The sequence below is a fragment of the Phoca vitulina genome, unplaced genomic scaffold, assembly GCF_004348235.1.
Source record: "Phoca vitulina isolate PV1807 unplaced genomic scaffold, GSC_HSeal_1.0 scaffold84, whole genome shotgun sequence".
Lineage (NCBI taxonomy): Eukaryota > Metazoa > Chordata > Mammalia > Carnivora > Phocidae > Phoca > Phoca vitulina.
The window spans coordinates 995,531-1,009,137 of NW_022589787.1; the positions used below are offsets into that span (position 1 = coordinate 995,531).

The 13,607-nt window shown below is 33.9% G+C and overlaps 1 protein-coding gene across 1 annotated transcript; it reads right to left on the minus strand.

The window, feature by feature from the left end:
• Window positions 1-4,572: 4,572 nt before the first annotated feature.
• LOC116626205 (transcription factor BTF3-like) lies at window positions 4,573-10,629 on the minus strand. Its single transcript, XM_032395410.1, has one exon. It carries the CDS (start codon window positions 5,337-5,339, stop codon window positions 5,040-5,042), a length of 300 nt encoding a protein of 99 aa, XP_032251301.1. The 5' UTR covers window positions 5,340-10,629; the 3' UTR covers window positions 4,573-5,039.
• Window positions 10,630-13,607: the final 2,978 nt, after the last annotated feature.

Below are 13,607 nucleotides of genomic sequence, written 5' to 3' on the forward strand. Positions count from 1 at the left end.
GTCTCCCTCTGATTTCATCTTATTTTATTTTTCCCTCCCTTCCCCTATGTCCTCTGTTTTGTTTCTTAAATTGCATATGAGTGAAATCATATGATAGTTGTCTTTCTCTGATTGACTTATTTTGCTTAGCATAATACTCTCCAGTTTCATCCACATCCTTGCAAATGTTAAGATTTCTTTTTTTGATGGCTGAGTAATATTCTGTTATATATATATTACATCTTCTTTATCCATTCATCTGTCAATGGACATCTGGGCTCTTCCATAGTTTGGTTATTGTGGACATTGCTGTTATAAACATTGGGGTGAGGTGCCCCTTTGAGTCACTATGTTTGTATCCTTTGGGTAAATAATAGTAGTGTGATTGCTGGGTAATAGGTTAGCTCTATTTTCAGCTTTTTAGGAACTTCCATACTGTTTTTCAGAGTGGCTGTACCAGCTTGCATTCCCACCAACACTGTAGGAGGGTTCCCCTTTCTCTGCATCTGTGCCAACATTTGTTGTTTCCTGACTTGTTAATTTTAGCCATTCTGACTGCTGTGAGGCGGTATCTCATTGTGGTTTTGATTTGTAGTTCCCCGTTGCCAAGTGATGTTGAGCATTTTGAAAAAAATTTTCTTTTTCTGTTCAATTATCTGATGCCTTGCTTGAAAATAAATTGACTATATATGGATGGATCTCTTTTGAACTCTGTTTTAACCTCTACGTCATTCTTTTTCATTGAAACCTCATAGTAAATCTTGCTATAAGATAGTTTATGTCAAAACCTTTGTTTGTCTATTCAAGGTCTTTTGGGGTAGGGAGCTGATACTAGTATAGTAACACCAGATTTCTTATCATTACCATTTCTCTGATATGTCTTTTAAATCTTTTGAAATCTTTTGGTCCAATTACATAAATATACTTACTGACATATTTGGATTTCTGCCTACTATTTGGCTACTTTTTCCCCCTATTTGTCCTTTAGTTTACTCCTCTCTCCCTGCTTTGCTTCCGTCTTTTGGCAAAGAATTAAATAAATGCGAAATTATTGAATTAATTGAATGTATTTTAGTTTTCCATATCAAGTTGTTTATTTACATTTTAGCTCTACTTTTAAGTATTTTGTTTAGGGGTTCCCATATGGATTATAATATGTAGTTTTAACTTATGATAGTCTTAGAGTTAATATTGTACACTTCATTTAAAGTGTAAAAACTTTTAGCAAAATAGTTAAACTTTGTACTCTTTCATCGGTGTTCATCATATTTTATATCTACATATGATATAAAATCTATATGTTAAAATTATCCTTTCTGCAATCAATATTTTTTTAAAATTTTATTTTATTTTATTATGTTTGTCACCGTACAGTACATCATTAATTTTTGATGTAGCATTCCATGATTCATTGTTTTCATATAACACCCAGTGCTCCATGCAATCAGTATTTTTAGTAAATTGAGAAGATATTTGTATTTACTTATATGTTTATCATTTCTACTTTTTCTTCAGCCTGAAAATCTTCTTTTAGTATTCTGAGTGGAGGTGTATTAACAACAAATTTTCTTGCCTCATATTTTGAAAATATACTTTCATTTTTACTGAATATACAATTATAGGTTGACATTTTTCTCCTTTTAGCACCTTAAGTATGGCATTTTATTCTTTTCTGGCCTCCACTGTTTTTGAGAATATAGCCATCCCTTGAGTCATTATTTATGTTTATTTATTTTATCTGTTTTCCTCTCTCTACTTTTAAGGTTTTTCTCTACTTTTTTTATTTAAGTGTGGTTTTCTTTGTATTTATTCCTGTTTGGTGTTCAAACTTCTTGATGTGTAGACTGACTTCCTTCATGAAATTTGAGATACTTGTGCCCTTTATTTCTTCTAGTTAGTACTTTTTTCCTCCTTACCACTCCTGCTTTCTCATTATAGACTACAACTATACCTCTGTTGGAATACTTTCTATTTTTACACAGATTAGTGATTCTGTGTTCATTTTCTATTTATTTTTTAGAGGTTTTATTTATTTATTTGAGAGAGAGAGAGAGAGAGATCACAGAGGGAGAGGGAAAAGCAGACTAACCACTGAGCATAGAGCCTGATGTGGGGCTTGATCCCGGGACCCTGAGATCATGACCTGAGCTGAAAGCAGACACTTAACCGACTGAGCCACCCAGTCACCCCTTATTATTTATTTAGAGAGGAAGTGTGGGGAGGGGCAGAGAGAGAATCTTAAGCAGGCTTCACACCTAGCACTGAGCCTGATGCAGAGCTCGATCACACAACCCTGAGATCATGACTTGAGCCGAAATCAAGTGTTGGATGCTTAACTGACCGAGCCACCCAGGTGTCCCTGTGTTCATTTTTTAGTTTTATTTTTTTTAATTTAATTTAATTTTATTATGTTATGTTAGTCACCATACAATACATCATTAGTTTTTGATGTAGTGATCCTTGATTCATTGTTTCTGTATAACACCCAGTGCTCCATGCACTACGTGCCCTGTGTTCATTTTTTTAAAAAAAATATGTATTGGTGAGATTTTCCAATTCAGTTATACTTATTGAGCTGGCCTCTGGTTCATAGACTATTTCTTCTCCTTTTTCCATTCTTACTTTATTATTTTTTTTTTACTTCTGTATTTGTCTTTTTTATTTCTAGAATATTCATTTGGCTCACTTTTATAATTTCAATTTATCTGCTTATATTCCCATCTATTCATTCATTATTAGCATATTCAACTATTTTGAACATATTTTAATGAGTTCTTTAAAGTCCTTATCTGTTAATACCACACCTGAGTCATCTTAGGATATGTTTCTATTGACATAAATGTAATTGGAGTCTTGGGAAAAAAAGGACAGAAAAATAATTTAGGATATATGTTGGTTAATAAAAAAGATGTTTTTATCTTTTCTTTCAATGTTTGAAGGCCATATTACTATTATTATTAAAACCTAAAATTATAATACTGTGTTTTTGGTGTTGTAACACATGTAAATATAATCTGTATTACAACAATAGTACATAGGATAGAGCAAGGATGAATGTAACTATAGTAGTGCATGGTTCTTATATTTTACATAAAGCTGTACTACATAAAGTCTATGTGTGATCACTTAAATATGCATACTATAACCATAGAACAAATACTAAAAAGTACAGAGAACTATAGGTAAAAAGCCAATAGCAGGATTAAAATATAAGGATGAAACGGGGCGCCTGGGTGGCTCAGTCGTTAGGCATCTGCCTTCGGTTCAGGTCATGATCCCAGGGTCCTGGGATCGAGCCCTGCATCAGGCTCCCTGCTCAGCAGGAAGCTTGCTTCTCCCTCTCCCTCTGCCACTTCCCCTGCTTGAGATCTCTCTCTCGCTGTCTCTCTATCAAATAAATAAATAAAATATTAAAATAAAATAAAATAAAATATAAGGATAAAAAATACTTGGTTTAACCCAAACTAAATCAGGCTAAATATAGAGCGATATATAGAAAACAAATACTAAAATGGTGGACCTAAAGCCAACCATAGTGATAATTACTTTAACTATACTCTTGTTTGTAATTTCCTTGATTGGTCAAATATTGAGTAAAGTGTCTTAAACTTTGTAGTTTTCCTTAAATTTCATGGATCTTGTGCAATTTTTGCTTTACAAAATTTGATGCTATTATATTTATCATTAATGGGGTCAATACATTTTATCTTTAGGTGGATTATACTTTTTTTTTCCATTCTCATTTTATAATCATACCCATTACATAAACCACAGTAGCCCTGAGGACTGCTGGAGAAAAACTTTTTTCTTTTTCTTCTTTTATTTAAATTTTACTTAGTTAATATACAGTGCAATATTGGCTTCTGGAGTAGAATTCAGTGATTCATCACTTAGATACAACACCCAGTGATCATCACAGAAAGTGCCCTCCTTAATACCCTTCACCCATCTATCCCATCCCCCCACACCTCTCTCCATAAACCCTCAGTTTATTCTCTATCATTAAGAGTTTCTTATGGTTTATTTCCCTTTCCCCCTTCCCATATGTGCATCTGTTTTCTTAAATTCCACATATGAGTGAGACCATATGGTATTTGTCCTTCTCTGACTGGCTTATTTCTCTTAGCATAATACTCTCTAGCTCCATCCACATCATTGCAAATGGCAAGATTTCATTCTTTTTGATGGCCTAGTAATATTCCATTGTGTGTGTGTGTGTGTGTGTGTGTGTGTGTGTGTGTGTGTAACATCTTTATACAATTTCAGTGGACATTTGTGCTCTCTCCATAGTTTAGCTGTTGTTGATAATGCTGCTATAAACATTGAGGTGCATGTACCCCTTTGAATCTATTTTTTCATTCTTTGGATAAATACCTAGTAGTGCAATTGCTGGCTAGTTCTATTTTAACTTTTTGAGGAACCTCCATACTATTCTCCAGAGTGGCTACACCACTTTGCATTCCCACCAACAGCAAGAAGGTTCCCCTTTCTCCTCAACCTCACCAACACCTGTTGTTTCCTGTGTTGTTAATTTTAGCCATTCTGACAGGTGTGAGGTGGTAACTCATTGTGGTTTTGATTTGTATTTCCCTGATGATGAGTGATGTTGAACATCTTTTCATGTGTCTATTAGACATCTGGTTGGAGAAAAGTTTTAAAACATGAGAACTTTATACCACCTTTGTTACATTATACTGCCATTTAAAATCTTTAATCAAATTTCATCAAAGTTTACCAGCTATATTACATGCTGTGATTAGCTTTCTATAAACAACTTTGCTTTCTGTGTACAAATCAGCGTCAATGAAAAGATACATATACTAGGTAAAGATCTTTATTAACCTTGTTTCAAACTTTATCCTCAGGTTTCTTCAGCTTAATTAACTGCAAAGAATGAATTGTGTATAAGCAAAAACTGAAAAGAGTTGCAGTGTCCAAGGGGTTTGGGCTTAAAATATTAGAGATCTAGATCCATGAACAAAATTTTAAAAAGCACGCATATAAAATAGCAGTTCCCAGTAACTTCTTCAAGTTTTATCTTCTTTAGAAGTTGACTCAATTCAGTTTGCCTCATTCTTGGAAGCTTCATCAAAATTCTCCACAAGATCTGGAACTTCATCATCATCATCCTCTCTGGTAGCAAGTGGTGCTTGTCCATCCATAGATTCTTTGGGCAGAACTTCAGTCAGTCTTCTTAAACTAGTCTGACTATCTGCACCAAGTTGGTTTAAGATACTGGGTAGTATTTCTGTCAGCTGCTTTGTCTCAGCATGGCCTGTAATGGTGAAAGTGTTCACTTCCAGGGATGCCTGAACTTTAGGATTGTTTAAGTGGATCACTGTTCTTTGGTTTGTGAACATATTCACTTCAATACCAGATATTATTTGCTCTGAACTTCGTTAAGGAGAACTGAAGTTTTTATCATCTGCTGTAGCTGTCCTATGAACCACCTTCTTCTTTTGGGGAGCAGTTCTCCCACCAAAGTGCACATGTGTTTGCAGTTTGGGGAGTTTCTCCTGGTTCATAAGTTTATTTCATCTTGTTTGAGTGGAAATGGGACCATGTGGAGGACTAGGGTTGGTACTCAGGGAGTCTCGTGCAGACTAGCTGAGATTAGATGCACGCCCGTGGGGATGCATGAGGGCATCTGTGGATCATTTTTTTTTTTTTAAGTGTGGAGCCTAATGTGGGGCTTGAACTCATGACCCTGGGATCGAGACCTGAGCTGAGATCAAGAGTCAGCCACTTAACTGATTGAACAACCCAGGTGCCCGGTGTGGATTATACTTTTGATCAGGAGTAACTGTCTTATTTTTCTGTTAAAATCTCTTTTTAGTCTCAGACTTCTCTTTTTTTAATAAAACATTTTTGTGTTGTTTTTTAAAATTTAACTTTTAATACTAGATAATATAACTTATTCTTCTTACATAACAGGCAGTATTGCTTTTATTTGCCTTTGCCATTTTGTAATTATTCTTTTTTAAGTGATTTGTGATATTTCATTTTACTTTGTTTTTATATAACTTGTGTTTCCACCATTCTTTTCATTTAGGAAATATGTTACTTGTGTGTTTTGATTAGTTTATGTTACTTACATATCTTTAAATTATATGGTGAAACAAATTTTTTTGTTTGATCAACTTAATAGAGGCTTCCTTGTTTGAAAGAAGAAAATAACACATGCCTACAAATTCCTTATTCGTGTAATAAAATAGTGAGTATGATAAATGTTTTTATTGCACACATATAATGTAGATTCTGTGCTCAAATGTTTATAAACCTTGTATTTAAAAGAAACTTCCAATTACCCCAGAAGATATATATTAGAATATTATAAATTTGACATTATATATGTATATATACATAATATATGCATATATGTATATATATTATATGCCTAAATAATGAGAACACTCAAAGTACCTTTGTCATATTGCTCTTTTGAATAGTGAATGACTTTATGTAAATAAAGCAGCTTGGAAAGTTTGGGACATAATGCTGCCATGCACAGATGCTGGGGACAACAGCAATAATAGTCATTGTAGTAACTGGTTGAGGCAATATTTGAATCCAGATATATCTTAACTGTATAATTGTTGGCTTAATCATTATACCTTGATGCTCTCCACACCGTAGCTTCACTTTGTTGGCATAACCAGAAATTTTAAATCCCATTGTCACACAATACATTTGTACAAATTCATCCAGTTACAGTATCTGTACAACTACATTAATCACACAAAGTCAAATTATTAAAATTATTTCATTATTCTGCTTTGCAGCACTAGATACCTTATTATCAACAATTAATTACAATATCAAAGAGAATTTGATTGTCACCTCTTGCTCCATGGCACCACCTTCATATCACTATTTTATCTCTCTCTTTTTATTAGTATTATGTTAAAAATTGTTGAAGAAGCACTCCGGAAATGACATCATTTCTAAGCCTTGTTAGCTCTTCTGTGCTTTTTCTCATAATTCTCTTATCAATCATATGTCTCAGTTATAAATGAAAGATATACAACACAATATCTTAAAGGAAGGCAAAGGAATTCATAAGCTTCTATAACCACGATGGGTCTAACTTCAGTCTCAGAGGAATACAGGAGTTTGACCTATAAAAGAATCTGGCCTTGTGCTCTCTTTCCATCTCTTAGCTCTATGTTTCTTGGCTTTGCTTAATTCTACGTATTTTTTTCTTCATGTGATTGGCAAAAGGGTAATTTGAAGATATAAATGTTATCTGTTTTGTAATTGTAGTAAAATGTAAACTTCTCTCTCCCCTTGACTATATAGAAATCCAAGAGTAGAGGAATGGGCCTAATTTGATTCATTAAGACATTTACTAACTCTGGGTAGTTTGGTCATAACCCCAGTGGAGGTATGGCAACCCATGATTATCAGCTGTCTACCAGTATTTCATAGTCTGGAAGAGAATGTCCCCTAAGAGAAAGAGAAAGGGAGTGAGTTGTAAACATGACCAGGAAACTGTAATATTTACATGCCACCACCCACCACTAGTGTGCCACGTGTTCTAATGCAAGTCTTTATGACAATATACATCACATTAATAATTACCGCCAGCTTACATAATCAAACAAACCCACATACCACCAAATATGCATTATAGCCTGATAGACAACAGCAATGAATTTCAACTGAAATGAATTAATTGGCCAATTAATCTAGCTGTTCCTGTTTTGCTTTTGTGGAAGAACTTAGTTTTCTAGTGGGCTTAGAAGCTGTAGAATGACAGTGGTGGGAAGTTCCTTCTTTGTGGACTATCATGACATAGAAATTCCTTTTATCAGTGCTTCAAGGAATTGCTATTCTTTGGTGGTTAGGGATTAGGTTTCTAATTTGCATATTCAATTCCCTTGAAGCACCGGACTAACAGACAATTTGATTGAGGTAACTCCTTAGGATCTGAGAACATTATCAGGCACCACTACAAATCATGGTGCTTAAATCATGACTCCACCTTTAGAGAGAAAGTGGTTCTTTCTGCCTTGGCCTCAGGCTGCTGAGGTGAGTAATAGAGGATAGTAATTAAGCATCACTTTCTTTTTGAGGCAATAACCTACTAAATCGACTGTTTTAAAGGCTAGTGATGTATGCTATCCATTAAGGAAGGGAGTGTGTATCTGGAGATACTGATAAATATTTCTCATCTCACTCTTTTTGGGAAGAATATGGCTATGGCAAATTTTCTATTTCCGTGACCATTTGACTCTCAGTCTTCTTAACATTTTGTAGAAAGAAAAGCCTTCCCCATGAAGTTGTATGCTATTCTCTGAATCTAGAAGAACAATTGGAGTGGCACTTATTTATTCATGGCAACATCATCATGAATAGTTACCATACCCTTAACATCACTATATGTTTTGATAAAGACTCTAAGGCTCCAGTCCATGGATATTCAAAAAGCTATGTTAATGCACTGCTTGGTATCATTTCAAAATAATTGCTGGTTTTCCATTGGAAAGCCCATTCAGTTAGACATGAGATATTAGAATATGGTAGAACTTCCTCAAATGAACTATAGGAGTGAAGAAGGTAATATATGTGAGGCACACAAATTATCGTTCTTTTGTCCTTTGATTCTTTTCCACTGAATTATGTATGAACCGCACCTACCTGCTCATCCATCACCTCAGTGATACTTCTCAGGCAGTTGTAGAATTGGATGTGTAAAATTAAATTACCATTTCATCTCTTAACACTTAAAATAAAAGGAACAAATTTGATAAGGAAACCACATATCTGATATAGAAATAGGCCATTAGCCTGTACTACAAATGGAAGAGTTTCATACTGATAAATGAAAACAGTACCAGTTAAAGAAAAACACTGAGGCATCATCCACTTCTCTAATTGTAGTCAGAGTATAGGTTTTAAAATTTTAGTGGCAGGCATATAAATGCTATATTAGCAACTCTCACCTTGAAGAAGTGATTCCTGGTATCCAGGGTAGACCACAAGGAAAATGGTATTAATTGCATGTTATATTTATACAATTAAAAGTGGAATTGCTGGGTATTTTCTATCTCTGTTTCCTCCCCTAAAAAACCTGTTCAAGACATTCATAGCTGGTGTGAAACCATAGGGAACTCTCTTTAGCATGTTCCACACTCTTTTGGGAAGGACTAGCCTTCCTCTACTCTGGTTTGGAGAACAATTACATTCATTATTAACAAAATTAAAGGTATAAATTAAGCAAAAAAATAGAAAAAGTGTCCTCTAAATAAAACTTCAGGAAAAAGTCAAATCATTATTCTTAGACCTGTTTGTAGTTTCACCCAGTTATTTTTATTTCAATTACTGTCAATGTTTTTTTCATCCTTGATAATCTATAAGCTTCTTTAGATTCTTTTTTCATATTCTGTTATAAGTGCTTCCCACATTATGTGCTTAATAAATGCAACTTCAATACTTTGGATGATTTACTATTGAATAATTGAAGGAATGGGCAATTATATATACATAATTATATATAGAATATATTATATATTCAGTCATGTATGTATATTATACATACACACACATATATAAAAACATAAATTCATGACAGTGCAATTGCATGCAGACACACACACACACACGTATATTCCATTCTTTAATTAGTGTGACTTTTAGTGAGTGTGCACAAATATGTAAAGTTCAGAAGATAGAATAAAGCTTATTTGAGGTGAGTATCAGAGATTCAAGTGATATGATATAAAGAGCAAAAGGGCATTGACAACTTCATATTGGCTATCAGCACTATTCTGAGCACCATGAAAAAAGCCAGAGGAAAGGTTTTACTCTTCTTTTGTCTGGTACAATACCTGGCATAGAGGAAATGCTACAGCAATGTTTGTCTATTGAATTAATCACCCAAATATATGAATGATTGAAAAAATGGGCAAAATATTTTTTTTTGTTTACCCTCTGCCTGAAGTTTTTTTGTAGTTATTACGTCCATGAAAGAAAGAGTTGTATTAGGAGAGATCTCATAGCTAGAACTATGATGAAACTTAATTTTTGAAGTCATATGGATCTTTGTTTTTAACCTATTATAAGTGAAGAAGGTTAAAAACATAGTACTGCATGTGCTTAAACTGACAATTACTTCATTTTTGCTATTTGTTGTTTGATTATTATTAACTTGATTATTTGTTGTTTGATTTATATTCTGTATTGAATGAGTAAATAGATGCAGAGTAAATGTGATAATACTATCCTATTATTACTGTTTGTTGAGCTCTTGCCATATACAAGCCACATACTTTACCCTATGTGATCTTTCTAATATACACCTATATGGCTTAAACTCACTTAATTGAGGAGACACTCCAATATTTAGAGATCAAGAAAGGTGATTTGGAATATACTTTGACCTAGTGGCAGAGCAGCTTACCTCTAACATTTGAGAAGAATCCCCATTAGAATAAAAATACTAGCTTACTCCCTCATATACTCTACCTACTTTCCCTTTTTCCTTTTAATTTCTACTTCTGGGTAGGATGTGTTAGGCACTAAGTAGTTATGATCCGCTTTCATATGTAATCTCCAGAAACTCAGATAACAACCTCCAACATTAAAAAAAGAAATGAACAAAAAATAAAACCTATAAATAGGAAAAAAAGAAAACTAAAACTATGAGCACTGGGTATTGTATGCAGCTGATGAATTACTAAATTCTACCTCTGAAAATAATAATACAGTATATGTTAGTTAAATTGAATTTAAATAAAATTTAAAAAAACCTAAAACTATAGTACAGATTTTTTTTTATGTTACTAAAGAACGATGAACAAGCTGAAGAAAGTACGGGAATATGCCACTTAATAAAATCTTACAGGAAGAAAAGTACTGGGGTGAAAATGATATAAGAATGTCATTATCATCATCATCATAATAGACACACTTTGTAGTATCAAGTCTATTCCAGCACCTGTGGTTGATGATTTGTATAATTCTACCATATATTCTTTAGCATGAACCTAAATATTTCCTTCACTACAAATATGAGAAAAACAAGATAATTTCTAAGTAGCATACCTATTATTCTAATTTTGACTACTGGATTCAAAGCCTGTGTTCTCAGATACCACTAAGTGTACCAACATGGGATGTTTTAAATCCATTCAACCTAAAAATATTTTTGGAGCATGTAGTATGAGACAGAAATTGTTCTAGGCAGCAGGGAAATAGGTATGAGCAAGGGGGTAAAGCTCTCTGTAATCATGAAAATAGAATGTATTAATAGATACAAATGCATACTCATTAAGGAAATGGATACTGGAATACATTGCTTGGATTCAAAATCCCATTCACTGTGTCTTCCTTGTTGCCTCTGTGGTGAGAGGTGAGATAGTCCAACTATTACCAAAATTAAATGAGATCTCTTGGTGAAAGATTTATTTTAGCACAGTATCTGTTGCATTGTGTGTTCAATAAATGTTACTTGTGACTCTTTAAGGAAACATACATTTAACAAGCATTGATTATGTTATGAATGTCAAATTCTGGCTCCTGAAAAAATATCAAAACTACCATGATGTCTTTTGATAATAAGAGAGAGTCCATCTTGGCAGAGTCTCAGCAGTATATCAAAATTGGGAAGACATTTTGAAGCTTCATTGAAGGTGGGTCTATTGGTGTGGGGGGCTTGAAGATAAAAAGAAAACAATGCATAATTCTCCTTGAGTGGTAGAGCTTTGGATCTAACATCAAGACCTGGTTTTTCTTTTTCTAAAATGAAGTTATATAAGGATCTCTTCTCCTTAGAAGAGAAATTAATTGTCCAAATTAGAACCCAGGTGATGTCAGAGACTATACTGAAGGCAGACTTTAATTTACCAAGGTAACAAGTTCCAGTCCAGAGTATAGGACATAGCCCAGGAGACTTTTGTTTCACTAATCCAGTGAAAGTCTTTCAGAGATACCCAGTGATTTGTTTAAAACCAAAATATTCCTGGGGCATCTGGGTTGCTCATTCAGTTAAGTGTCTGGCTTAATTTTGGCTCAGGTCATGATCTCAGGGTTGTGAGATGGAGCCCCGTATCAAGCTCCATGCTCAGTGCAGAGTCTGCTTGAGATTCTCTCTCTCCCCCTGCCTCTCCCCCCACTCACTCTAAATAAATAAATAAATAAAATCTTAAAAGAATTACTCCTATGAGATTGCCAAATCAGGCTGTAATATTTTCAGTATTACTCATCAAGAATAGTTTAGTGCCAGACAGTAAATTTTGTGTTTTCAGTATCATTTATAGATCTAAAACAAAAGAAAAGCTTTGGATCTTACTTATAAGATCTGAGAAATTGAGATACCTCTGAGTAAATACTGTCTGTTTCAAGTTCTTATGTAAGTTCTAGTCCTCTGAAAGTTTAGTTACAAAAGCTAACTTCCACCAAAAATCCTCCAGTATTGTTTTGGTAGACACAGGAAACTCATTTTCCAGGTATGACAGGATAGGAATTTTTAGATTTCTCGTTGTCAAGCATGTTGTTGTGTTTGCCTTGCCATGTATTAGTTAAGCCTCAGTTACTGATTTATTTTAAGGAATTAGAACCAATGGAAATTGGGTGCCTCACAAAGGAAAATGTGTACAAACCCAACAGCCAACTTGATTGTATGCATTAATCACTTCACACATAAATCCTAACCAGGTACCAGACTTATACTAAAGAGTAACTAAAATGCAAAATAAATAAAATGATACAAATAAATGTTTTATAAGTAACATAGTTGAATGTAACTTTAAACCAGATAGATAAGAAAATAATAAAAGAATGCAGATTAAAACATGACAATTTATAATATTGTTCGGTGGACCTTGAGTGGAAGCTGTCTACATTTCATACAGTCATCTACTTGGTTGCAAGGTCTTAGGTAGAAGCCATTTTCTTCCAAAGACCATCTGCTTTGAATTGGTTCCTAAGATCTCTCAGCTTGAGGCCTCCAGCAATTATTTAAGATGGTTTATCCCTCTTTGAATGAATCCCTCTTTGAATGATATCATTCTAAGTATCAACCTTATGGAATTTTACTTGTGCACTAGTTTTAAGTGTACCTGATTGGGTCCTTTTGAAGTTTGAAGGCTGTCTTCCTCTCCTAAATTTTAGACCAGGTCTTTTAATGGTTGTTTAGGAGGATATTAAGGAAAGGCTATTTGTACCTCATGGTTTTATAGGAAGCCTTAATCTAAAACCAAGCCAGCAGTTTTCACTAGTTTAGCTGCTGTGGCTGTTTCCACTGGGTCAAGACAGATATTTTAGTAAGCTGATCTCTGAGGATTCTAATGAAGTTATCATAACACCAAGATATTTGTCCACATTACTCATATACAAATTAGTAGAAAGTTTTATTATAATTACACCTGGATGAATTGCCTAAGTTGCCTGCAATATCTGGCCATGATTGCTTACAGTAGTGTAGAGTCTAAAATCAGAGTTGATATTCCTAGATTCATAAGTTGTCCTGTTACTAACTCAAAAGGAAAAATTCAATGAATTCCAAAAGAAATTATGTTTATTGTCATTAAAGCAAATATTAGGCTTATGGGAGTTTGAGAGTCTCTGAGAATGTTGCTAATATGAGCCTAAGATTTCTGTTTATTCTATCTTTTCTGAAGATTGGA